General features: G+C 41.1%; 1 protein-coding gene across 1 annotated transcript in view; it reads left to right on the top strand.

Annotated features, from left to right (window-relative positions):
* CDC73 (cell division cycle 73) overlaps positions 1-13,293 on the top strand; it is a 113,347-nt gene extending 100,054 nt beyond the window's left edge. The window contains exons 12-17 of the mRNA XM_079981521.1: positions 1,409-1,444; positions 1,645-1,732; positions 5,022-5,183; positions 7,226-7,326; positions 10,436-10,577; positions 11,808-13,293. Of these exons, the coding sequence (XP_079837647.1) occupies positions 1,409-1,444; positions 1,645-1,732; positions 5,022-5,183; positions 7,226-7,326; positions 10,436-10,577; positions 11,808-11,844 (566 nt within the window). The 3' untranslated portion in view covers positions 11,845-13,293. The remainder of the gene's footprint in view (positions 1-1,408; positions 1,445-1,644; positions 1,733-5,021; positions 5,184-7,225; positions 7,327-10,435; positions 10,578-11,807) is intronic.
* Positions 13,294-27,332: the final 14,039 nt, after the last annotated feature.

Below are 27,332 nucleotides of genomic sequence, written 5' to 3'. Positions count from 1 at the left end.
CATGAAGCATCTGAAGAAAGCATTCCCTCAGGATTTCACTACAAAATGGTTTAATTTCTTTAGTAGTCTTATATATTTATACAGTACCACCAGTGATCATGGGATCTTAACAGAGTTTCATAGGCAGTGTACTATGAAATTTGAAGTCAGCGTTGATGCAATCCTGAAAGCACTTAGTAAAGTAAGTAATTATATAGCTGCAGCTGTCCTCTTAAAGTGTGATGGGTTATGCCAACAATTGCCCCTTTACATTGCAACACTGCAGGGTGATGCTCTCATGTCCCTTCAAACCTCAGGCGTACTTAAAAAGGTAAAGGTGAAGGACCCCTGACAGTTAAGTCAAGTTGCATACGACTCTGGGGTTGCGGTGCTCATCTCATTTTACTGGCCGATGGAGCTGGCATTTGTCCGCAGACAGTTTTTCCGGGTCATATGGCCAGCATGACTAGCCGCTTCTGGCGAAACCAGAGCAGTGCACGGAAACGTCACTTACCTTCCCACTGGAGTGGTACCTATTTATCTACTTGCACTTTGACTTGCTTTCGAACTGCTAGGTGGGTAGGAGCTGCGACCGAGCAACGGGAGCTCACCCCGTCGCGGGGATTTGAACCACCAACCTTCTGATCGGCAAGCCCAGAGGCTCAGTGGTTTAGACTACAGCGCCACCCCAGTCCCTCAGGCATACTTAGGATTGGGCAATTGCCTTTCCCAGCTGCTCATCTTCTCCCAGTGATGGTGCTGAGACTGGGAAGAGATTTCCTCAGCCCTCGGGCAAGAGTAGTCACCCACAGTGCACCACCCCGCAGTGCTGGGAAGTTGTGAGTTGCACTCCATTTTTGTAAAACATTTGATTCTGAACATTTGCTGAACTGGGTAATTTCTTTCATTGTACTATATGCCGATTGTGTTCACTGCTAATCAGAATTTGTAACCAACATCAAACCCAGTCTTAAATTTCCTGGGTTAGAATAAAATCCACGTTTCTGGTAACTGTTGGTGCAGACACAAATGTTCCCTTGCTGGGGGAAATTATGAACAAGTTCTTAAGGATGTAATCTCACCACACTGTAGAAACAAAATGTCATGGCATGTGCTATGATACTGTGATTCAGAAGAGGAAAATATTGTCCAGTGTATCTCTGAGAATGGATTTGAAAATATGCAGAAAATAGTTTTTGTCCTTGTTAGTTGCCTGCTCTGGTATCTCATGTCAGGATCACAAGAGTTGTGAGTGCTCCTTAGAACTCACATTTCTACTGCAGCATTAATGCAAATAATAACCAAGTGACACCACGTGGAGGGGAATTAAGGATTTATTATTCCAGACTAATAAATTTGACTAATCTTATCCAGAATCAAAACTTGTTATATAATCAATGATTTTGTGATTTCTTTTTCCTCTGCACAGTCTCTCAAGCAAGACCACCTCCAAACCAGAAAAAAGGTGAGTTGCTTCTAATTTTGTAAGCCCTTTAATCATAAACAGCCTATATTTTGTGGCAAATACGAAGTAAGGATTTACAATTCATTCTGCATTCTTTCAGAATTTTTTAAGCTGCAGAGCAAGGGATAATAATGATGATGAGAATGGCATTTTTAAAAAAATATGTCTTTGTTTTGTTTTTTTAAATTATCTCTCTACAGGATCTCGAACACCCATCATCATTATTCCAGCAGCTACCACCTCTTTAATAACTATGCTCAATGCAAAAGATCTTCTGCAGGATCTAAAGTAAGTAGCTGAGTAAAATATGTTTCATAAAAGTCAGGTGTAAAAAAAAATGTAGCTGAAGTTATAAGTTATTGTAGAAACAGTGCATGTTATTTTATGTCAGCGGCATTTTAATTTTTTATGCCAAAATTGGTGACTACAGCATAGGTTCCTTAGCAGAAACAAAAGAAACACAACAACACTATGATTGTGAGTTCTACAGAACCTCTTAACTTCCATGCAGAAAGCATATGGACACCAGAGGTACACTCAGATCTGAACAAAAATATGGATTTGCTTTTTTAAAGCCTTTTTTTAAAAAAGAAAAGTTTAGATTAGGCTTTCAGCCTTTCCTTTTGCCTTTTGAGGCACACTTCGTGTTGTATTGTAGGTTGGTTGATGTATTGATTCACAAATCAGTACAGTGGTTGAACCCTGTGTGCATAGGCTCTGCTTTTGTATATTGTATGAATTTTAATTTTATATTTGTAATGTTTTCCTTTACATTGTGCTTAAACTTTAGGTTTTAGTTTTCAACATCAAAATGATAAGATTATAAATAAAAAATGTGTGGCAAGAAGAATCTCTCTCCTAGACTTGGTAGCTGGAATGCGAGCGAATCAGACATTTGCAGGTTTTGTATTTGAAGTTCTGCCCTTCTTTCTACACATCTTTTATGGTCCTCAGGAGGCTGCAACTGTTTCTGTACTTCTATTAGTCCTATCCCTTTATCATCCCATGAATGCAGTGTTTTGCCACTAAAGATTTGTGACCTTGAGGAGCATTTCTTTGTAGTCTGGCAAACCAGTGTGTGACTGTCATGACTGGCAGTCTAATTTTCATCCTCTGTCTGTATATTTTACACCCCCAAATTAGAGCAGGAAAATCTCACCTTCCATTTAAATTAGTTTGTGCATCCAACTGTGTTTCCTGTTCTCTCTTCTGTGTGTCACAGTGGGTTTTATCTCTGTGAGATACAATGATGAGAACAGCAAACATGATCCAAGTCGTCGTGCATATTCTCATAAATGGTGTGGACAATGTACCTTGCTTTGTTTTTTGGTAAGAGCATCTGTGGAGCAACTAATTAATAAAGATCTAAGTGACAGGTATGTTAAAAAAGAGCAATTCTTATAGCACATGGTTTTTATTATGATACTACTTAAGAAGTCTGGGAAACTGCCAACATCTCAGTGTCCTTCCATATTTTGCTTATCTAAAATTTGTGAATTATACTTTGACCCGGTGTGGATGAAAAAATAAGCCATGTCCTAACAATACTGAACCACGTCACTCCAAGTCTATTGGTGGTTTGCCTCTTCAATTTCTTCTCTTGTGAGTCCCAAACCAAGAAAGGAGGTTGGCTTCTTAGTTAGGAATTCCTGGAGCATAACGCTTTCCCATCGTTATGTTCTCAAGTTTTGTAATTGGCTGCCTTCACCCAATGGCATGTTACCCATGTTGGGAAAATGTCATAGTTCTCCACTTATTGCAGGAAGTGTTACTGAGACAGTGCTGAACTGAAGAAAAGAATATGGAAGGCTTTAAAATGCATTTTCAAGGAAATGCTGCTAAGTTGAAAGTAATTAAAAATGAGGGACGTGGGTCAGCTAACGTTCAGATGCCATGTTTTCTAGTGTGCACACACAAAAATGTTGAAATTGTGCTTTGGCACCTTTATTAATAAAATAAAATTATTGTTATTGTTATTATTTTTCAGAAACTACTTCTGATTTGCATTTTATTGTATTTGTCCTCCTAGAAACTTAATTCCAGCGATAATAAGAGTTACTAGAATTTGTAGGCGGACAAAACTAATTTGATTGGGGTTTAGAAAAAACACACATACTTAGCTCACTCTCATCTTTATTCTGTAAACTGCCCTAAGATCTTATGATGAAGGAAGGTGGGGGGGGGGGAGATGGATGGATGGATGGATGGGTGGATGGATGGATGGATGGATGGATGGATGGATGGACAGATAAATAGACAGGCAAAATTGCCATTATTTATGACTTTGTTTTCTTGAGAAGATAAAAGTAAGTTATTTTGTTTGCTTCTTATTGAAAAGGTACTCATAAATGGCAGGTCTGGAGTTCATATTTTCCTTAATTCATCATGTTTCTCCAGGTATCTCATCAAAGAGCCAGGTTTAAGGCATCATAAGTGTTAACCTTCAATAAACTTTTCCCCCATAATGCAAAGGAGATCAGTATGTGAATATTAATAGTGCACTTTCTGTGTTTGATTTAAAAGGCAGAGATTGTCTTGATCGCTACCTCAAAAAGGAAGTAATTGGTCAGTAATTGTACTGCTATTGACCATTTCTAAGAAGAAACTATTTATTGCTTCTGAAAGCAAGGAAATTCAATAAATGCATTGTTTAGATATGATGTTTGTATTCAGTTGTTTATATTGCTAGAACCTAAAATGTACGTATTGGGATTTGGCAATGAGCTGTCTAACCATTTCTTTTTCACCATATTTATGCTCCTAATGAGTTGCTGTCATGAAAACCTCTCTGGATTCGTCTAATTCAGATTCCTTCTTTTACTCGAGTTTACCTTCCATGGCACTACTGAACATTATCTTCCATGCATCTAAACATGTCATGAAATGTACTTTTTTTTACACCATTTTTCTTTTCTTTAACCTGTAAAGCATCATTCATTACATACCAATATGTGTAAATTATTTGATGCATGTCAATTAACAGAGTTTGATTTCTTCTCTTCTGAGAGACATCTAGCAGTTGATATGGTAGATCCTGGCAGCCAAAATGAACTGTAAGATTAGGCTCCTAGGCATGTAGGCTTTTTTGCAAGACTGCCAAATCATCCTTGCCTTTAATAAAAACTGAATCCTGTGAAATGTTACAAACTAACAAATTTATTGTGGCATAAATCTTTGTGGACCACAGCCCACCTACATCTGACAAAGCGAGATCTGGCTCACAAAAGCTTATACTGCGATAAATTTGTTGGTATATAAGGTGCCATAGGACTTTTTGTTACTTTTCAGGCATAGACTAACACACCTATCCATCTGGAATTCATTTCTAGTGACACCCTTTGTGGTGTAAAATATCCATTTAAATAGCATGCATGTCTCTATTTTTTGGAGTAGTCTAGAGATTCTGAAATTATTTTGATCGATTTAGAGGCTCTGTTAGCTTGTATTGTTCAGTGATTCCCCGTGATTCTGTCCAATTTCTGATTAATCTCTTGACTACGTAATGTCTGCTTTACCTTGAGTGCACCAAATCAATTAGTCCCAGTCTGTTTATTTTCTCGCCGTGCTTATATTTAAGGTTTGTGCCATCTGATGAAAAGAAAAAGCAAGGTTGCCAGCGGGAAAATGAAACTTTAATACAGAGAAGGAAAGACCAGATGCAGCCTGGTGGAACTACAGTCAGTGTTACAGTACCGTATCGTGTGGTTGATCAGCCTCTAAAACTTATGCCTCAAGATTGGTAAGGGAGGGTGAAATTTTGCTGCTGTTGCTATTTCCCTACTGCTGACAATAGAGCTAGGATACAGCCCCCTTGAAGCCAGGTACTGTCCACTTACTTTCATTTCTGGAAATAGCCATTCTGGCATCATACCTTCTCATTGAATATTTGATTGCTAACATGGCTGTGTCAAATGGGCACAATCCCAGCACATTTCCGAGCACAATTCATAGTGTTAGTGCTGACTTTAAAAGCCCTAAATGCCCTTGGCCCAATATACCTGAAGGAGCGCCTCCACCCCCATCGTTCAGCCCGGACACTGTAGTCCAGTTCCGAGGGCCTTCTGCCGGTTCCCTCCCTGCGAGAAGGGAGGTTACAGGGAACCAGGCAGAGGGTCTTTTCAGTAGTGGCACTCGCCCTGTGGAATGCCCTCCCATCATATATCAAGGAAATAAACAAGTATCTGGCTTTTAGAAGACATCTGAAGGCAACCCTGTTTAGGAAGTTTTTAGTGTATGATGGCTGGGGTGATGATGATGATGATGATGATGATGATGATGATGATGATTTGTTACTAAGAGGACACTCGTGAAGAGAGCACTGAGTTATAGGTCCTCTTAAACTGCAAAGTTCCATAGTTGTCTGGGTCTACAAAATCCACAATGGCCATTGTTTTTTTCCATGAAAATAGCATTATGACAGTGGGTCACTTCTAATGTGATTAGCAGAAAGTATGTTTCTTTTTCCCAAACTGCAAACAAAACTATCAACTCTCTTGGGGGAATGCAAAAGAGAGATTCTCATGACCTTTCCCTCCCTGCTTCCAAATTCTCCTTTTTCTGTGCTCATGGTGACCTGTCCAGGTCATGGCTCAGTATGGATTAAGATTACATGATACAGGAAGAGTGGGAGCTTTTTGGTGAATATTTAAAGAGATACAACAAGCAAATAAATTTCCAAGTAGGGTTAGAAATATAAGCAGCAGTTAAAAACAGTATGATAAAAGTCTATAATGATTTGGGTGGTACAGTGGTACCTCGGTTTTCAAGCGTTTCGGAAGCTGAAAGCAGAAAACCCAGAAGTAATTGCTTCTGTTTTCGAACGCGCCTCGGAAGTTGAACGGCTTCTGCTGCATTTTATTCTTTTTTTCTTCATTGACTTTGCCAACTACCCTTTGCGCCTCTGTTGTTGAAAGTTTCGGAAGTCAAATGGTCTTCCAGAACAGATTATGTTCGACAACCGAGGTACCACTGTACAGTGGTGCCTCGCAAGACGAAATTAATCCGTTCCGCAAGTCTCTTCGTCTAGCGGTTTTTTCGTCTTATGAAGCAAGCCATTGACGGCTTAGCGGATTAGCGCTATTAGCGGCTTTTAGCGGCTTAGCAGATAAGCAGATAAGCGGCTTAGCGGCTTAGAAAAAGGGGGGGAAGGAAAAAAACCCCGCAGGAACTCGCAAGACATTTTCGTCTTGCGAAGCAAGCCCATAGGAAATTCGTTTTGCGACGCACCTCCAAAACGGAAAACCCTTTCGTCTAGCGGGTTTTTCGTCTTGCGAGGCATTCGTCTTGTGGGGCACCACTGTATTAAAAGGATATGCAGCAAAAAAATGAATAAATAAGGAACCATGGGAGGGTGGAAGTCTTTTGATAAGAGATTAACAAAAGAAACTGTAATATGTGGATATTAAGTCTGTGAAAATGCATAAATAAATTCAAATAATTCTCCACTGGAACTATTTCCTATCTTAAGGAACAACAATAAACTCTTTCCAACTAAAAGAGAGAGAGAGAGAGAGAGAGAGAGAGAGAGAGAGAGAGATTACATGTGCAGTCCGTATTCCTGGTTAGCTTTGTTGTTGAAGATTTCCAGGCATTAGTTTAATGTCTAAATACATTTAATAAGACCGGGATCAGATATCCACAAGACATGAACAGTTCAAAGTTCTTATGCAGTGGAGAAAACTTTATGTGAATAAATTCTTAGCTTTTGGAACATTGCAGGAAGTAAAAGACATTTTAAGCTGAACATTGTGGTATTCATTGTTCTCATATTTCTCTTTTTAGGGATCGTGTTGTGGCTGTGTTTGTACAAGGTCCTGCTTGGCAGTTCAAAGGCTGGCCATGGTTGCTACCAGATGGATCACCTGTTGATATTTTTGCAAAAAGTAAGCCTTCATTTTCAGCCAGCTAATTCTCTGCCACGTGTTTTAATTATGAATTATCAACATTGTATTATTTTGATGGAGGCGTTAACTCACCCGCCTCCAATCAGCAAGGCTGGTTTGGTAGCACAGAGCATCATTTGCTGAGGGAACTAGTTTGCTGTCAAGCTTCTCTGAAGGAATGATGAATTGTTATTTTTGCTGGGATTCACATAAGGTCAGGCTGAAATCTAGAAAGAGGACCAGAGTGTAGGGAAGCAACTTTTGAGCTTCTTTTCTCATCTGTAACTCAATACAAACAATTGCTTCTCCCACAGAACAGCTTAAATCTCTCTTTAATCTTCAGAACTGTTCATCTCGCCTGCAACAGTGTGCACATACACAAACTGAAAAATCTGGACCTACGCATGAGCATCCAAGGATCCATTTTCATCTATATTGCCAGGGAGGAGGGATGTTGCCAGGGAGAAATGTTTGCAACCCTGCCTACTAAAACCTCCTGACATAGAATAGTCAGGCATATATTCCATTAATCACTTGCAGCTGAACTTCTTAGTATTGCAGTTTCCCATCTGTTATTTTAGATTAGAACTATGTCCCTTAGCCAGCACACTTGCATCATTGAAAAACAACGCAACAATCCAGTTCTGCCGAACTTCCATCTTCCATCGTATACACTCAAGTTGTTACGAGAATCAAAATTGCTGGGACAAAATGGTACTCTGGGAAGCATTAGGGTTTAAATGAAGCTCGTCGCTCCTGACTTTCATACATGCAGAGAAGCTCAAAGTTCTTCCATGAGGAAACTGGCTTTCTTCCACAAGGAAGATTAACAGAGATTTAGAATTGTTTGCTGTAGATTGAAAGTTCGGATAAATAAATAAATTGAAAGCTGATTGCTGTAAAATCCAAGAAAAAGTCTAAATGTATCATGCAAATCCGGGATTAGACTCCCATCTAGATAGAGCACATCAGACTATTTCTCAGTATCTCACAATAACACTTTATGCTGGCTGAAATCCTATAAAGTGTCACTTGAACAAAGCTTAAAATAGTACTCTCTTTATCCTATGTTTTCCAGGCTACAGCGCTTGACCTCTTGTGAAATAATTTGTTTATTTTTGGACCATATACCAATTGCTTTTGTCGAAAATAATTTCTTTTATCCTTTCATTTCAGAGATGTCTGTATGGAAGTAGATATTTTCAGTGCAGAGTTCCGTATTTTGGCATTTTAACCAATATGAATATTTTATCTGAATGTCATTTTAAAGGTCTACTTGCAATCACATGTTAATGCAAGTCTATTGAACTTGAAGGTCACTTTTAGTGGATTGATTCTTGTTCAATACATTTTGCTCCTAACTCAAAGGATCTGTTTGACATTCATAGATTTCTTTGTAAATGCATATATCCTTGATATACTTTGTGTACTTCTTTTAAAAGGAAAGGTTGGTATAACATAGTATGATAATAATATTTTTATTATAAATGCTAGAAGATGTCCTAGATACATAAAGTTGATGTACTTAAAGGATTTTTAGTTGAAATTCCACCTTCAGGCAATTTGTAATACTGGTTGCAAGTCCTATGCATTTTGTGTGTGTGTTGTGTGTAAAATATAGAAGCAATTAGATAAAGATTTCCATGGTTCGATATGGTGATCTTAAGATTAAGTTTGTGGGTGATTTGCTATGGTGGGGCTATCACTTTACAAACTCTGCCATGTGGTTAAGACTCATATTACAGAGGTAATATATTTAAGTGCCACTCTAATGTAGTGTTGTGACATCTGAAATCGAGACTTGGTTGAGATTCTCAGAGGGCATGTTTTAATGCAGTACTTCCATTTTTTTAAAGTGGACCTGGATGAACTGAAACAGCCTCTTTGGAAACAAAACATGAGCACACTGACTTCTTATCCAGGATAATTGTCCCATTCACCTTGCTGTACTTCTGCCTCAGAGACTGCTGACAACAGCATATCATTTCTATAACTTATCTGGCACACATATCCCACAGCAATACTCATGAAGCAAATTCCTTTAGCCTGAGGAAAAACAACAAAACTATATATAACATGGAAGCTAAATACACTTTTAAAAATATTTCCAAATTGGTAGTCTTCGGGGCTGATGTGTTTTGTTTTGTTTTCAGATTTTGGTGATGGGGGACACACTTCTGTCAAAGTACTCTGAAACACCAAAGTTATGGGTTAGCTCCAAATGTCACCATCCACCTTTTCATGTAGTAGAGGAGAAAATATTTACTTACCCCCTGCATCTCCCCCTTACTATTCCAGAATGCCCCCCAGCAGATTTTCAGAGGGTGCAAGGAGAAGTGGGAATCAGGCAATGTGCCCCCGCTTCAACGGGCAACCGCAGTGTGGACTCAAGCCATAGCTTTTATCCAAAAATTTGTGATTGATCAACAACAAATAGGATGAATTGTAAACTGATTCTGAATCAGTTGAATTAATCAGTAAAAAAGCTTACAATGACTAAAATTGGGCCTCCAATTAATTGGGCAGCTAAATCTATGTCATTTTTATTACAAGCCATTATAAAAACTGCATGTAGCCAGTAGCCGTTTAAAAGTTTCATTTCCCTTTTACGTCACATAGGAGGGAATGCTGCCTCTAAGATGATGCCTGGTTCCACACATATATGTATCCAAAAACCTAGAAACTGTGTGTCAAGCTTCAGAAATACTATTTTTTCATATTTGATATTTATTCATTAAAATATTCATTAAAATGTGTTTCAATTAACATTTATTTGATTGGATTGTGGGCCTAACAAAAATGCAAGCCATTATATTGGAACAGCTCCTTAGAATAAGGACAGAAATCAGAGTATTCTTCTAAAAACTTGTGACACGGAAGTTGGGCATTAGGGCTAGTTCACAAGGGCACCATAGTTGCCATCTTAAGCTCCTAGGTGGATCACAGAAATGAAGCCTAGCTGGGTGTACAGCGATATCCCTACACACTCCTGTGGCAGCTGGTCTTGTTGTGTCTTCTGTTTCAGAATCGCAGTCACCCAAAATGAGTTTGGGTGTTAAGAGTTATTTTAATTGCGATATCTTTTTTCTCTCGTTCCTTTCTTTCATAGTTAAAGCTTTCCATCTTAAATACGATGAAGTCCGTCTAGATCCAAATGTCCAGAAATGGGACGTGACACTGTTAGAGCTCAGTTACCACAAACGGCACTTGGACAGACCAGTGTTCCTGCGTTTCTGGGAAACATTGGACAGGTAATATCAGTCGGGGTGGGGAATGCATTTATATTTTTAAATAAAAGCCATCTGTTGAAACTGGCAAGCTATTAAAAACAATAGTCAAATACCCACCACATAGCAATACACAAGAACATCTATACTGATTGGGATTCCTGCTCACTTCTCTAATACCCTGCTCTCCAACCTGTACCAATAGCAGCTCATAAAGAGTTTCTACAGCTTAACAAATGTCTCCCCTTGCACTATATCCTCCATTTTTAGAGATCTGGCTCAAAGTGAACTCTTACCTCCCCCCCCCCCCCCATTATTTACATCCAAACTTAAGGTAACAAATGCAGAGCTACATATTTTTAGCATTTTATCTAGGGATGTAAAACATTTAGAGCAAAGATACAGCAGTATGATTATCTGGAATCGGTCATATGGAGTCGATTACACCAGTTTGGAAAAGACATGCAGGTACCAAACCATTTCAAAGCACCTTTTAACCTTAAATGGCTTGGGACCAGAATACCTGAAGGACTATTGAATGAACTTGCCCTGTCATTAAGAGGGCATATTTCAGGGTCCCCCATCATCTAAAGTAATGCGGGTTGTGATTAGACACAAGGTCTTTTCCATTGTAGCAACCTGTTTATGGAACTCCCTTTCTATAGAATTTTGTTGAATTCCATCTGTATTTCCTTTCTGTGGCAGGCAAACATTTTTTTAAAAGCCCAGGCTTTTTAGTTTTGTTTCCATTTTACTCTAGATTTTTAACTGCCTGCTAAATCTGTCGTCGCTGGATTGTATTGTATATTATTTTGTAAGCCACTCAGAGCTTTGACTGAAGAGCTTCTGATAATAACGTTTTAAATAAATAAATACTCTGCAAATACTATTTCAGTTTATGTCATCTGCCCTCCTCTGATTTATCACTGAAGTCCATTTTCAGTCTGTCAATCAGAGTAGTGAAAGATTTACTTTAAAAATCTATTGATGGAGAATTAGTTGTTGTATGTTGTTGACACACCACATCTGTGTCATTCAGATGATGGGGGGGCAATTGGAACAGATGATAGCTAGTTACAAATGCAAAAGGAGGGGAAAAAACAATTTATTGCTTTACCATTTTCCTTAGCTTAGTTTCTTACATCTTGGGTTGTTAACACCACTTTTGCAAGAGAGAGAGAATGCATGCCTAAATTTACATATTTATGCAGCTGCTGCACGATTCTATAATGGTGATTTTTCTTTACATTGCAGGTACATGGTAAAACACAAATCCCACTTGAGATTCTGAATTCTTGACTGCCATTTTGTTTTCTCAAGCTTTGGATTGAGAACTTTGAAAACTGCTCTGGTCTACAGAGAGGAAGGAGTTCTCCTTGTCCGCATTTGTCAAGAACATTATACAGATAAAGAAGGGAGTCATTGTTCAATCTTTTTATAAGACCTTGTTGGATCATCATGTTGCAATGACAAGCCCGCAGCCAGTCGGCATTACAAGCAAGGGATTTTGCTTAAAACTATTTTTTAATAGCATAAACCTTCTAGCCTGCAATTCAAATGTATATTTTGATAGCAAGCCATTTCTTCTCCATTTTGTTAAACTAGCAACATTTTTACAATAACGTTTCTGTTCATTAATAGGATATAGGGTGATTTTCATGAAAGGTTACGAACTTGTGTGTGTATGTATATATAGATATAGAGGTAGATGTTCTAAACCACTTTGCTTCTGAGCATAGTTCTTGGTTCTTTGCTTTCTCGTTTCACTCGTGGAAAACCATTTGATTTGATTGGTATTATCTTCTAGTCTAAAGAACTCTAGGAACTGAGCAAAGTGAAGACTGCTTTAGATGAATCAAATTGTCATTCTGTATATGTACTGTATATTCTTTCAGACTTTGGAAAAGGGATGAATAAATCCAAACTGGCTTCTTTTGTTATGATGATAGTTTACCAAAACTGTAAAAAGAGTAATTACGAATACATTTGAATTTTAAGCACCCTCCTTGCAAATTCCCTAATTTAAAACTGCATGTGCATAATCCTCACATGGAGGTGTATATAAAACTCTACACACACAAGAGTTTCAGGGCATCTGGGATTTTTAAAATCTGAGTTGGCAAAATAGAATAATAGAACCAGTTCTTTGAATTCCAATACGTGTAGACCATTTTTTTCGTTAGACTTTGTTCTTAAATTACCTTGGCAGTATGGGAAACATAGCAAGCCACGTAGGGGGATCCCGTTTTTCGAAGTTCAGTGCTGGCATAAGCAAGGTGATGCAGTGCAGATTCTTCCCACGGGTCCAGGGCTTTTCTCACTATCATGGGGATGTGCAAAGGAATGGCATCCCACTCTGCCGGAGTAATGTAGGAACCCAGTCTCAGTGCCATAAGAAGTTCAAAGTCACCCAAGTTCCAATTATAGCTGGTTAAACCAGTTTTTCAGCATTCGCATGAGATAGAAACTTTTCAGTAACCAAAGAACCTGTTTGCTTGATCAGGAATGAGCAAAGGAGAGGCAAGAAAATACTGATATTTCTGTGAGTCTGTATTTTATAATATAGTTGCTGAATGCTGCATACCAGTGGACACACAAAATGATCCTTCAACATTCAGTTTCATGTGGATTTTTTGAGATGAAGAAACTACGTATTTCTGTTTTTCAAATCCAGAACCATGTTTTTATGCTGAGTGTCTGAGGTCTGACAGAAGTAAAATATTCTCCATATTCTTCCTTAGTTTTGCTTTTATTTCATTTTCCGACTGGTTCTTTGTATATTGTTTCCTAATGAACTGTTGAGGCTTTTCTTACTATCTCCTTCTTAAGATGCAGTTGAGATCTAAATGACTTTCTGAATACTTTTCATATTTATTTCTAATATACGGAGACTGTGACTTCTATTTTGTTGTAGTTAGAGCAAGTATCAATTTTTCAGCCTTTCAGTGCTTTTTTTAGTGATGTTAAGAATTCGCAATGGTAGTATTTTTGAAAGAATATCACAATAGAACTAGATGAACTAAATCAGGAATGGAATGTGTTTTTAAAATAAAATGGGGTTTCAGAAATCACTCATAACACTGACTTTTCCAGCACTTTTATTCAGCACTATGAAGAGCCAGAGCTGCTCTTAAACCTAAATGATGGGGTGCAATTAAAACTGTTGTTTGTACACTCTGTATTTTTCTTTTTCTTTTTTACTTATGAAAAAAGAACCATGCAATTTGGAGATTTTATAAGTTTGTAGAATTGTGATTGTAACACTGTCACATTTTTGGAACACAGATTACCTTGAAAGAGAAACTTCATTGGAAAGGCAATGCAATGTAAGAATCACATGATCAAAATGAGTGTGTGGCTCCCCCCCCCCCCATTTTAAATTTACATCAACCCTAAGTTGGGCTTAGACTTGCCCAAGGTCTCCCAGTGAGCTTCCTGGCTCAGCAGAGATTTGAACCTGGGTCTCTGCTGTCTTTAGATCACATTATTCTCCTGTAGGGGTGAATGTGTTCCATGATATGGGTTGTCTGTGCCCATCTCTTCACTGGCAGGAAGTAAAATCTATTAGAGAATTTATCCTGGGGAGTAAGACAATCCCCTCCGATTATACTTCCTCCAGCATTTCCCCCCCCCCCCCCCAAGAATTCTGAGCACTGTAGTTTATCCCTCACAGAGTTATTATACCCAGCAACTCTGAACAAACTACCTACTGAGCTATCCCAGATTAAGCTGCTTCGAATGTGTGATAAAAATATTGTGTGTATACAGCCTTAGTGTATAACGCTGTAACAACTGGTTGAACACTTAAGAAGGCAGCAAGCTCAGTGAGTCTATCTCAACCCAGTCTTTGACTCCTTACTGTCTTTTGAATCCCTGTTCAGTTTGAACTAGAAATTTCTGGATCTGGTTTTAGTCAACTTAACCTGTGGTACCTCTGGTGGAGTACAATGTGCCCTTATTCAATACTTTATGTGTGCCACAAGTCTACAGAAGTTTAGAAGTCTCAACCTTTTTTTAAAAAAAGCATATTTCTAACATGTATGGTTACAGAGTTGTGTTTGATTGTGTGTGATCAATGCCTGATACGATATCTGAAGTCTGAGGAGTTGCTTAAAGATGTTTCCACTAGGCTATTGGTGCTTTGTATAATTCCTTGCCCCTCTCCTTGAGAAGCAGAACAGAAGACGTAACCTACAAAATGTGAAAATGCAGAATAGGTTATGGAAAATAATTGTGAAGTCATCAAGCATAGGTTAACTAGCAGAACAGGAGAACTCTGTGGGGGTTAGACACAGCATTGACCTTACCTCTTTGCTTGTGGTGATTATAGTACAGGAGATCACAGCTTCTGTACTAGGATATTCCTAACAGTTTCCAGCTGTTGTAGAACACAACTTTAAAATGAGAAAAGCTGGTTTGAACTTCCCTCTATGTTCCTTAAAGAATATAATGAAACACAACCTCAGTTGCAGGATATAAAATCGGGGACATAAAGGTCCATACTGATCAGTGTATGCATTGTGTACACACACACACACACACACACACACACACACACAATGTATGTATGTAGTACTAGGGGCTATGCCCCTGCTCACTTGACTCACCACCACCCGTCACTAGAAAACCACTGCCTCCCCTCACTCCTTGCCCCAGCTCCCTCCCCTTAGACCTCATTTGGGCTGCTGTCTACTTACTTGCCTGACCCACTAGCCAAGTGATGGCTAAACTTGGCCCTCCAGCTGTTTTGGGACTACAGCTCCCATCACCCCTAGCTAACAGGCCAGTGGTCAGGGATGATGGGAATTGTAGTCCCAAAACAGCTGGAGGTTCCAAGTTTGCACTAGCTCATCCACCTGCTGACCCTCTGGCACTGCTGTAATAGACCAGGAACTCTTGAGAGCCCGGTTTGCTGCCATGCTGTAGTTCACGGCGCCACCTGTATGTTGACAAGCAAACTGCAGTGTGATGACATCCTTACATTTCTAATACATGTATAGACATTTCAAGCATGTGTACTTCCTTAGTGCAGTTTGGGAGGACAGTGCCAGAACATCTTCAGGCTCCAGTTGCCCCGTGAAAGAGTCAGAGGAGGGTCACAAGTCCACATCATCTTGAATGAAGGTAAACTTTGCTTTCTGTATGAATCCAAATCTTCAAAATGTGGGGGCACAGAAGATCCTACCTTGATAAGGATTTACTATTTTTTCTGAGTCTGTTCAAATGCTACATTTCAAAGAAACAAGCAAGGGGAGATCTCAAAACCAAAGAAGTTTTAGGACAACACACCTCTCTTCATTTCTTACCAGGGTTGTAGAGCCATATGTGATGAGTGCTATAAGTCCAGAAGGACTGTTTAACATGGGATCAAGGATGATGCAATTGACACCAGTTAGATGGTTTATGTCCGCTTTGTTTTTGACGTTTGTTTTCAGTTGATGCATAAAACATGCCACTTGTTCTCCGTGGAGGCTGTGAAACAATTTTATTGGTACAGCTTCTCAGTCTCCTGCCCAGTGAAATATGCCTTCACTTGGTAGTGCTTGCGAACACTCTATATACAAAACAGAAGCTGGCCAAAATTAATGGCTTAGATGGTGATTTTAAAATTTAATGTTGCAGAGCTGTGCTCATTTTCATTCAGGAGCTATAACTAATGCCAAGCACTTTATTAAAGCAATGTGTTCATGAAAAATTAAACACTCCCGCCTGGAGGAATTGTTGGCCTAGCAGGTTAAAGTTCGCCCGGCATGCTGCCGGCAATTGTCAATGGTGCAATATACCATGTAAATCTGATTCTGTGGATGTCAAATTCTGGCTGTTCGAATAGCCTTATAATGAACATTGCAGGGTCGTTAGAATACCGGCATCCTTGATTATTAGAATTTTGCCTAAGCCATTGAGCTCTGTTATAGTCTTCCTCTTGCCCGAAGACCTTGTCAATGTTTCTAGATCGCTCAAGGAACGCAGAGATCACCTGGAAATACGGGGCGGAATTTCACCAGCATGATCCTGGTAATTTCACATGGTGTTTGTCATCTCCATAATGCAGGCCTCCCATGTTGCTTGCTCCTCTCTGATGAACAATATAAACTCCTATGAAATGGGATGTGCTTAGTGAAGCAGAACCCATGCTGGTATCTGCTGGCAAGCAGTGATTCCAAGTTAACTTGGATTCATCCTTCATAAAGCACAAGCCATTATAATAATGCTTACAAATGAGCAGATACCCAAACAATAATCTTAACTACTGGAAGGTATTTTAATCCACGAATGAATGATGAAGTAATATATAAATTTCCATGTAGGATATTGCTACTCCTACATTTAATTTTCATCTCGTAATTCCCCCCCCCCCCCCCAGCGTGCTTCTTTCGGAGCTGGAAAATAAGATAAATATATGGATGTGCCTTCTACAGAGTTGGTTATGGGTCCACCTGACCCAAGTACTGTCCACTTTGACAGGGACAAACTCTCTAAAGTCTCAGGGTGATAATTTAATTCTAGATTTTGGCCGTTGAACTTGGAATCTTCTGTGAGCAAAGGATATGCTCTACCACTGAACTTTGCCCCTTCTCTACAATATGATGTTCCATCTTGGACCAGTCATCCAAGATAAAGTTAGCCCTTTCTAATGATGACCTGTTTATCCAGATATTTTATTTAGTACATTTATATTCTGCCTTTCTTCCCTTATGGAACTCAAGGCAATGTGCATAGGGTTCCTGGGTATCTGCCATCTAGGCACTAACTCCACCCAAATGTGTATAGATTCAACAGGCGGATGTGTTATGTGCCTGGACCAATCCCTATGTCCAGGATGGCTACTATTGTCCACTTGTTGGTCATGGTGAACTTGTTTCAGTGATTGTAATGGATCTTGCCCATGATTTAGTAAGTGTACTTTTACCTATAAATTTGCAGCAAGCCAACTTAAAAGTGCTTAAATTTGGCGAGACTGTGATCAGCATCTTTAATATATTTTAATTCTCAAATGTAACACTGCCTTTTTTGGGGGGGGAATGGGAAATAGACATAAATATGTGTTCAAACATTAAAATGTGCTTTGTTTCTGATTATTGCTTATCCGTCTTTAAGCCTGTTTTTGCAATTCCTTGAGAATCTGCTGAAAGCGATGGGGAATTTCACATCATGGTTTTGGCTCACCCCAAGCTGCTACAGCATATAATAATCAAAATTTTAATAGGTTTGAGATAAATTTTACTAACATGCTTCAGGGAAGGAAACTGGATATTTATATATATATATATAAAAAACCCCATGGTTTTCTCAAGAATGAATAAATCCTTGCACATCTATCAAAAACTTCACTCTTGTGGTTTATCCCCACAACAGCTACTCACCATGGGTTATAGTAAAGCAAACAGTCTATTTCGTCAACGCCTAAATGATACTGAGCATCAATAACTTGGCCACAATAAGGAAATTTTGCCCATGGTATGACCATTTTCCATCTTCCCACTTTGATTCTCTGGCACCCTATCTGTATAACCTAGCAATTCCCAAATATCGACGCGTTTTTACACTCGCAAGATTGAATGTATTGCTCTCAGCTGTACTTGAGGGACGATTCCAACAGATTCCACACGAAAAACGCTTATGTCCCTGCGGAGATGGCAGCTCCAAATCAGTGGTGCATGTCCTCCTGGCTTTCACTCTTTATAAAGACCTCAGGAACGAGATTATCCCCCCTCTTTTATTGTCCGTTCCGGGTCGTCCAACCACTGGCACAGTGTCTTTCCTCCTGGCAGATCAAGAGGAGCAGATGACAGCAAAGGTTGCAAGGTTTCTAGCTGGAGCAATCAGAATAAGGTCCACTATTTGACTGCTGATTCAGGACCCTAAACTGTGTTTTATACAATCGATTTTTTATTTTGTTCTGTGTATATCACAACGTTCTTTTGCTGCTATGGCCAATGGCTGACGCAAATAAAGTTTCATTCATTTAATTTAATTTCTTGCACGTCAGATGAACATCCAGAACCATCTTTTGAATTGTGTGTCAGATCCAAGTGAGAAACTGGTTTCTAACATGCAGGTTTGTTTTCCTGTCATCAAAATGAAAGGAAAGTTCATGCGGTCATGTTTCACATGGGACCAGCCAGGCCTGCTACCACCTTTGACAATCCTCAAGGATTGGCTGAAGAGTAGAGGACATAGTAGCTATGAATCAGTAGAGCAGAAAAGTGAAAGGAGAGAAAGAACATGTGATGGATGCAGATGGAAATAATGGATTCAGCAAGATGGCTGAATACATGTAAAGACGCATTTAAGGTGGAACTGTGGGAACGTCAAAGACTGATTTATGTTGTTGCTTTTAGTATTCATGTAGGGGAGACATAAATAATGGAAATACTGTTGTGATTTGATATTGTGTACTAGGAGGCTGGGAATCCAATGTATGTATCAGGGCCAAAACATCTGTATTACAATTTATCTCCAACCTTTTTGCCCATGGCACTCAAGGCAGCTAGAGAGCCAATAGAAATTAGTCAAGAAGCAAGGGCATTAAGAAAGCATAGAACAGTGAATGAAAACACAAAGTTGGTCAGCCCATATTATGTTTGTTTTACGTGCTTTTTGGACAGGGGTATGAGTGTGGTTTTGTGTGATACACAAAAAGACTCTGCTCAAAGTGTAATTGTAATTTCACAATGGCTCTTGAACGTTGTTATAAAAAGTGGGCCAAAGAATTTGGAGTAAAATCCACATAATTTCAATGAGAGGACACCAGTGGCGCTTACATAATGTTTTATTGGGACTGCGTTGTGCCTGAGACAATGGCTGATCAATCAGTTGCCAGCATTCTTTAGCCCCATCTTTGATAATCTGCTGGAATTTTCAGCACAACCCAGAGATTAGTTTATCCCCAAACCCTAAAGATGCATTTCAAAATCTGCAGCAACACAAAGGAGCAAGAAGCTGAGATGCAGGTTCCCACTGAGCTATAAAAAGAAAAATGGAATAAGGGGGTGCTGGGAGCATCAAAGAAGCTATGTATGTTCACAGTAGCTTGAGGCAACGGCTTTATTTTAGCTAACTTTGTAGTTATTTCACAGTGCTTTGGGACTGAAGGTTATGGAATGGGTAGGCAAGTTTTCCCATTATCTGAAATGCCAAGCGAGACTACTTTCAGACTCTTGAGTTCTGTGTTTAATATTACTATTTTATGGGATGTTATGCACATGTAATTAACAGGGAACAGTGGGATGAAAGTAGCCCTTTTCTCTTTCGTTCATTGCAAGCATCAGCCACAGTTCATGCGTACTTCTGTGTGCGGCTTTAAAAACCTTTGGGACCTACAACAAAAAGCCAGAGTGCTGGTGCTCAGAATTCCAGTCACTCCATTCTTTCTTCCCTGTCTTTTATTTTATTTTTTCCCTGGCGCTCATTGGTCTGTTTAGGGTGATACTACAGTAGGCCAAGTAAGTTTGAGTGAAAACTCCTCTCCTTTAAAAGGTTTCTTTCTTTTTTTTTAACTTCTGCAGACAAGTTTCCCCAAGCCTGCTGACACCTCCTCTTGTGTGTGGGTGCTGCTGTTTTGGCTACCTAAGCAATGGCACTCTCACAGCATGAACATCAGAAACAGAGGGAATTATTTCTTCCTGTCAATGCTTCCTAATGCGTGCATGCATCAAATGTTGCCATTAGTTGAACTGCACAATTGTCCATAGCCCCAAGTGTCAATGTGTTCAATGTGCCAGCAGAGTCTTGCAATCATCTTCTTTGGCGATCATTCGTAGCTGAGTAAGATTGTCTTCCATAAACACGGTTTTAACAATGAGTCCGTAAGTGACTGTGGAGGCCAATTCTGGATCCACACGTCCTTCCACATTGGTTTCCGGGCGGGAGTTGATCACGGTGTGGTTTTGCCAAGCGTGCCTTCCTCTTAGCACATTTCTCCCTTGCGTCCTGAGTTTGAGTGTCTTCAAAGCCCATGACACCTTTGGTAAAGGCTGTTCTCCAACTGGAGCGCTTGCAGGCCAGTGTTTCCCAGTTGTCAGTGTTTCTACTACATTTTTTAAGATTTGCCTTGAGAGAGTCTTTAAACCTCTTTTGCTGACCACCAGCATTACGCTTTCCATTTTTGAGTTTGGAATAGAGTACTTGCTTTGGAAGACGATCATCAGGCATCCACCCAACATGACCAGTCCAACGAAGTGGATGTTGAAGAATCATTGCTTCAACACTGGTGATCTTTGCTTCTTCCAGTACACTGATATTAGTTCGTCTGTCTTCCCAAGTGATGTGTAAAATTTTTCGGAGACACCGTTGATGGAATCTTTCAAGGAGTTGGCGATGGCGTTTATAAGTGCTCCCTGTTTCACAAGCATATAGTAAGGTTAGTAGAACAATAGCTTTGTAAACAAGCATTTTGGTTGCAATGACAGAACATGCACTCATCTGCCAAACATTGTAGCATACTTTGGCTGTGCCACAACAGGGTTCCCAAAGAGTCACCCAACTGATAACTAGCCAAGCTTGGGGAGGGTGGATGTGTCATGGGCTTATCTCTACCATAGTCTAGCTGAGCCTCACTCTGAACATGCCAATGTCAGGGACTGGCTGGATGAGGAAGAGTTGTGGGGGCCGCTCACCCAAGAACCCTGCAGGGAGAATACAGAAGATGACAACTTAGATCCTGGATCCTGGGACATTATTCTGGGGAAGGGTTGAGCTGGGAGGTGCTAGAAGCAGGAGGTTTAAGCCATCAAGGCGGGGGGGGGGGGTCAGGAGAAGGAGGCCCTTCCAGGACAGAGAGGCTGAAAGTCACAGAGTGAGCGCAGACTCGGGCAGAGAGGAGTCAAAGGTTGGCCCTGCTGCACAGCAGTAGGAGAATCCCAATTCTGCTCTCCTCCCCGTCTGACATCCCGATCAAGGAGAGTGCTGCACATTGCTGAGCAATGCGCCAGACAAGCCCAGAGGAGGAGCCCACCCCTTCGAAGCAACCTTTGTCTGGGAGGGATCCAGAGTGAAAGGCTAGAGGGGGGAAGGTCAATTTCAGCGACATCTCAGCTGGATTAAGGCAAACTAGAGGACTCTGTTGTGTTGTTCTGCTAATAAAAAGGCTAATTGCATTCTGTGCCTCCCGTGCTTCCATTTCCTGTGGTTGAGCTGGGCTCGCTTGACAGCTCCTTGACAGCCAGTTGGGTTGTGTGAATTATTTTTTAGGACTGATTCACACGGGGACTTGCAAGATGCCTGGTAAGTTGTGTCTTGACCACACCATATTGCAGCTGAAGAGAAGCTGAGATCCTGGTCTGAAGGGTCATTTGTTGTAGGTTATATCTCCACAGTACAATGGAGAACCCTGCCATAGATGTTATGAGCTGGTTTCTCAGCTGAGCAGCTAACAGCACAAGCCAGCTACACACAGATACTGCTATCTCATTTTATCCTCATAACAGCCCTGTGATTAAAAAAAGGTCCCTGCCCAATCAGAGATTTGAGCTGAGCTCTCCCCATTCCAAATCCAGCACTTGTTCTGATGGAAGCTTCAGTTATATTTCAGTTTACATCCCAAGTTAACTCACTGTGGTGGATAAATTTTACGAGTCCTCAATTCATGCGCTAATTAGTACAAAAAAAAATTGCGGTGCAAAAACAAAACGGCAATCTCAATTCTCCTAGAAATCAGTTATGTTATCATCGCACAGAGGTTTGGTTCAAACGAGTCTATTGGCATCTTGAAGACTCACATGTTTTATTATGGCATAATTGTATTCTGGGTAGAGCCCACCTGATACAACAATATGGCATTAATTTTGTTAGTTGTTTTGTGAATCCCTATGATTAACAGGTGGGATATATATTGAATACAAATACATTAAATACATAATACATTAAAATATGTACAGTGGTACCTCGGGTTACAGACACTTCAGGTTACAGACTTTGCTAACCCAGAAATGGTACCTCGGGTTAATCAATTTGCTTCAGGATGAGAACAGAAATCGCGTGGTGGCGGTAGGAGGCCTCAGGTTAAGAGCAGTTTCAGGTTAAGAACAGACCTCCAGAACAAATTAAGTTCTTAACCCGAGGTACCACTGTAATGCAATAAAATTACCGTGTTTTTTGCACCATAACACTCACTTTTTTCCTCCTAGAAAGTAAGGGGAAATGTCTGTGCGTGTTATGGAGGGAATGCCTACGGGTGGCATGCCTACGGATTTTCCTCCTCTGAAAACTACATGCGTGTTATGGTCGGGTGCATGTTATAGAGCGAAAAATACGGTAATTCTTTGTCTTTATTTTTAATTTTAAAAACACCTAAAATTTCAATCTGCATTTTAGGCATGAATCAATCATAGCAACTGATGCATGGCTTAAACCTCAGTTGTAAGAGTCCAGTTTGTTCCAATGAAACACTAGCATAAGCCCTAAATTAGTAACCTTAGCAAATCCTGGGGGGAAGGTTGTGATTCCATGAGACACAATGAAATTATATTGGATTAGTTTAGGTCTGTCACATGGGATTTTAAGGAGGACAATTGCTCCCTCTCCCATTTGACTTCTGTTATTCTAAAACAATAAGTGGCTTTTCAAGCAGACGATTAACCTGCATTACCAGAGCTGTGGACGAAAATACAAATCCTGCTGTCACTCTGAATGCCCCGTAGATCTAAGCTGATTTGACTAATTTTCCACTGATGCCTTCTAAATGGGTTGTAATGTGTTACAAGGAGACTGAGACCCCACTTATGGCAGTCAACTTAGATTGGATCAGGGGTTCAAGGCAAGTAGGGAAGCTTTTTACGCAGCTTATAATGTGCCGTAGAAGATCAAATACTTTGAAAAAGCTCATACAGGAACCGAATAAGAACGTGCAAAGGTGTCCCAATGTTCCAGTGATGAATCAATATGACAATGGTCATGTTGATTCAAGAGAACTAGAGCCATCTGAGCAACTACATAGCTGTACCCTACCTGTGACTATTTTGCCCAGGCTTCTCTCTGATCACCCACGTTCAAAATGGATATGCTAACAGCTGGAGAAGCTACAGAGAAAAAGGACAACAAAAACAATTAAGGAACCTGACCACCTTAACTTCAAGGAAGGGATAACTTGCTTGGGGCAGTTGAAGAAAAAAAGTTTAGTAGGGAACTAGTACAGAGAGAGGGGGAGTTTCTCTTCCAGAGTTTCACAGCTGAGGGCCCACAGTGAGGATAAATGGCAACAAATTCAAGACTGAGTAGGAAAAAGATGCATCTTCACACACCATGCAATATACCACAATGATAGTCACCATCTCAAAAAGTGGTGAGGGGTCTTGCAGAGGCCTGGAGCCCTTGACCAGTGCCTGCTTAAGCCCAAACTCTTGGCTGAAGTCTTTCCCACTCTCCCTTGTGAGAGAGCCTCATGGAGTAATTGTGGCTTAAAAGGTAAAGGGACCCCTGACCATTAGGTCCAGTCGTGGCCAACTCTGGGGTTGCGGCGCTCATCTCGCTTTATTGGCCAAGGGAGCTGGCGTACAGCTTCCAGGTCATGTGGCCAGCATGACTAAGCCGCTTCTGGCAAACCAGAGCAGCGCACGGAAATGCCGTTTACCTTTCCTCCGGAGCAGTACCTATTTATCTACTTGCACTTTGACATGCTTTCAAACTGCTAGGTGGGCAGGAGCAGGGACCGAGCAACGGGAGCTCACCCCATTGCGGCAGTGGCGTAGCGTGGGTTGTCAGCACCCGGGGCAAGGCAAGTAATTTGTGCCCCCTAACCCGTGGATTTGCGCCCCCTAACCCATGGATTTGCGCACCCTAACCCTAACCCCCAGATGTTGCGCCCGGTGCGGCCGCCCCCCCCCTGCAACCCCATGCTACACCACTGCATTGCGGGGATTCGAACCGCCAACCTTCCGATCGGCAAGTCCTAGGCTCTGTGGTTTAACCCACAGCGCCACCCATGTCCCTTACATCTAAGTAAACATGCCTCCAATTGAGCTGTAACAGCCAGCTCTCTCTCTCTCTCTCTCTCTCTCTCTCTCTCTCTCTCTCTCACACACACACACACACACACACTCCTTTTTTGATGGCTAGAACAGCAAACCACCGTTCATAAAATAGCACCTAAAATCTCCATGTATGCTGTGCTTTTCAGATGTCAGGTTGCACATTTTGGCAGTGAGTCAAACAGCAGGAAATCTATTCTATGTGAACAAGGCCTAAGGGTGTATCATCATTGTCCATGACCTGGCCCCTGAATAGCTGGGATGTGAAGAGTAGAGCCACAGCAGGTTGAAGACATTTGCCATTTCTCTTTTAAAGTTTCCGTGAAACTTTGAGCCTCATTAAGGTCCGTTCTGAGCATCAGGGAGCTGCCTTAGGCCAGGTCAGACTTTGGTTCATCTGGCCCAGTTTCTTTCTACCGTTTCTGGAAGTGGCTTTCCAGGATTTCTTCATTATCACCTGCTGCCCGATCCTTTTAACTGGAGATGCCAAAGCTGAAACATTGGGACCATCTACTTGCAAAGCACTGGACTAAAGTATATAAGCAACACAATATTAAGTAGATAACTACAGTGTATGGATCACCAAATGTTAAAGGTAATCAGATAAGGTATCCTTTCTCCAGCATGGAAAGCACGAATTCTTGCAAATCCTGTGCATTTTTTATAAATAAATAATAAATATTTTTTTTATTTATACCCCACCCTTCCTAGTTCAGAAAACCGGGCTCAGGGCAGCTAACAACAAATTTAAAACACTTAATTGTAATACAACATAAAAGCAGCATAAAATACAGTATAAAAGCATGAATAACAATAAAATTCAAAGTTCAAAAATCAATTTGGGGGGAATCCATCCAATAAGCATTAGATAGTCACCAGGGCTAGCTGGCTGAATTAGTCCTACGTGAGCCAGCAAGGGGGCCAGGGGAGAATTAGCTGTGGTGTCTCCCTCTTCATAAAAGGGAGGGGGAGGAAAGAGAAGGGAAATAAAAGATCAGGCTGAATTCAAATTAAAGGCCAGGCAGAATAGCTCTGTCTTACAGGCCCGGCGAAAGAGGGTTAAATCCTGTAGGTCCCTAGTCCACACGTCCTTCCACAGCGGGAACATAGGTTTCCTGGCGGGAGTTGATCATGGTGAGGGTTTGCCAAGTGTGCCTTCCTTTTAGCACGTTTCTCCCTTGCGTCCTGAGTTCGAGTGACTTCAAAGCCCATGACACCTTTGGTAACGGCTGTTCTCCAACTGGAACGCTCACAGGCCAGTGTTTCCCAGTTGTCGGTGTTTATGCTACATTTTTTTAGATTTGCCTTGAGAGAGTCTTTAAACCTCTTTTGTTGACCACCAGCATTACGCTTTCCATTTTCAAGTTGGGAATACAGCGGTACCTCAGGTTACAGACGCTTCAGGTTACAGACTCTGCTAACCCAGAAATAGTACCTCGAGTTAAGAAATTTGCTTCAGGATGAGAACAGAAATCACGTGGCAGCACAGCAGCAGCAGCAGGACCAGGAGGCCCCATTAGCTAAAGTGGTGCTTCAGGTTAAGAACAGCTTCAGGTTAAAAACGGACCTCTAGAACGAATTAAGTTCTTAACCCGAGGTACCGCTGTAGAGTAGTTGCTTTGGAAGACGATAATCAGGCATCTGCACAACATGACCAGTCCAACGAAGCTGATGTTGAAGAATCATTGCACAACAACTTCACAAGCTCATTGAAAAGATCTAGGAGAGTGAGGAGAACCCCACCCTCCACAACAGTACTCACAGGTTGATGAGGGGATGGGGGTCGGTGCCCAGGAACCAGAGGAGCCAGAGGGCCCGTTTCCACAAACATGGTAGCAGCAGGAGTGGCACACTAGGAGGCAGGCAAGGGCCCACAGCCCAGCTCCCTGGCTGGCCAGGTGGAGCTCGCTAGCTCTGGGAGGAGGGGTGTGAATCCTCACCTGGAGTAGGCTGGAACAGGTGAGGGTCATTTTCTTCATCAAGCTCAGATGCTGCAATCAGCACACAGAGCTGAGGTGCTGTGTCTGCTCAAGTGCCCATGGAGCTTGACTTGAATGCGACTGGAGCTCCCCAGGCTTCAGGTTTGACTCCGGATTGTATCCTGACTGCTTATCTTTGGACTTGGCCTCTTGGTTTGACCCTGAACCTTGTTTCCTGACCTTTGGACTTTGGACTTTGCTTGTGTGGATCAACCGTCGGACTTTGAACTTCAGACTTGGCCTGCTGACTTGCTGCCAGGTAGGCCAGGGGTTCAGGGCATGGAATATAGTATTTGTTCTGGATTCCAAGGAACAGTGGCAGGCCTAGTTTGAAGCCTAGTTGGGCTCAGGGCCTGCTTTTCTCTAGCACAAGGGAAGGGGTGGGGAAATTGACCGGACTCTGGAGCCCATCAACCCCAGCCAGCATGCACAATGGCCAGGGGCAATGGAAGTTGTCATCCAGCAACATCTAGAGGGCTGCAAGTTCCTCAGACCTGCTCTAACAGCACCCAGTGAGGCTACCTTAGAAACTGCTTTTGAAAGGGAGCATTTTCAAAAGCAGTTTGTGATATGGGGCTGGGTGGTCGAGTGGGAAGGTCTGCTTTTCAAAGAAAGTCAGTCAGAAGTCCCACTGAGTAGGTACAAGACCCTTGCGTGATTCTGAATAAATTTTGGATCCATTAAAACCATTGACATACACCCCAGAAGCAGGGTGCATTTTGCCTTCAAACAAATTAGTGTGCTTTCCTGTTGAGGTTCAGATGCTTTGTGTTAATTCCTGTGGTGTGTACTTTTATTTATAGGTTTGTTTTCTGATTATATATATATATATA

The sequence above is a fragment of the Podarcis cretensis genome (genome assembly GCF_951804945.1).
Source record: "Podarcis cretensis genome assembly, chromosome: 6".
NCBI classification, from domain to species: Eukaryota; Metazoa; Chordata; class Lepidosauria; order Squamata; family Lacertidae; genus Podarcis; species Podarcis cretensis.
The sequence above is the reverse complement of the archived record's forward strand: the minus strand, read 5'-3'. Positions and strand labels throughout refer to the sequence as shown.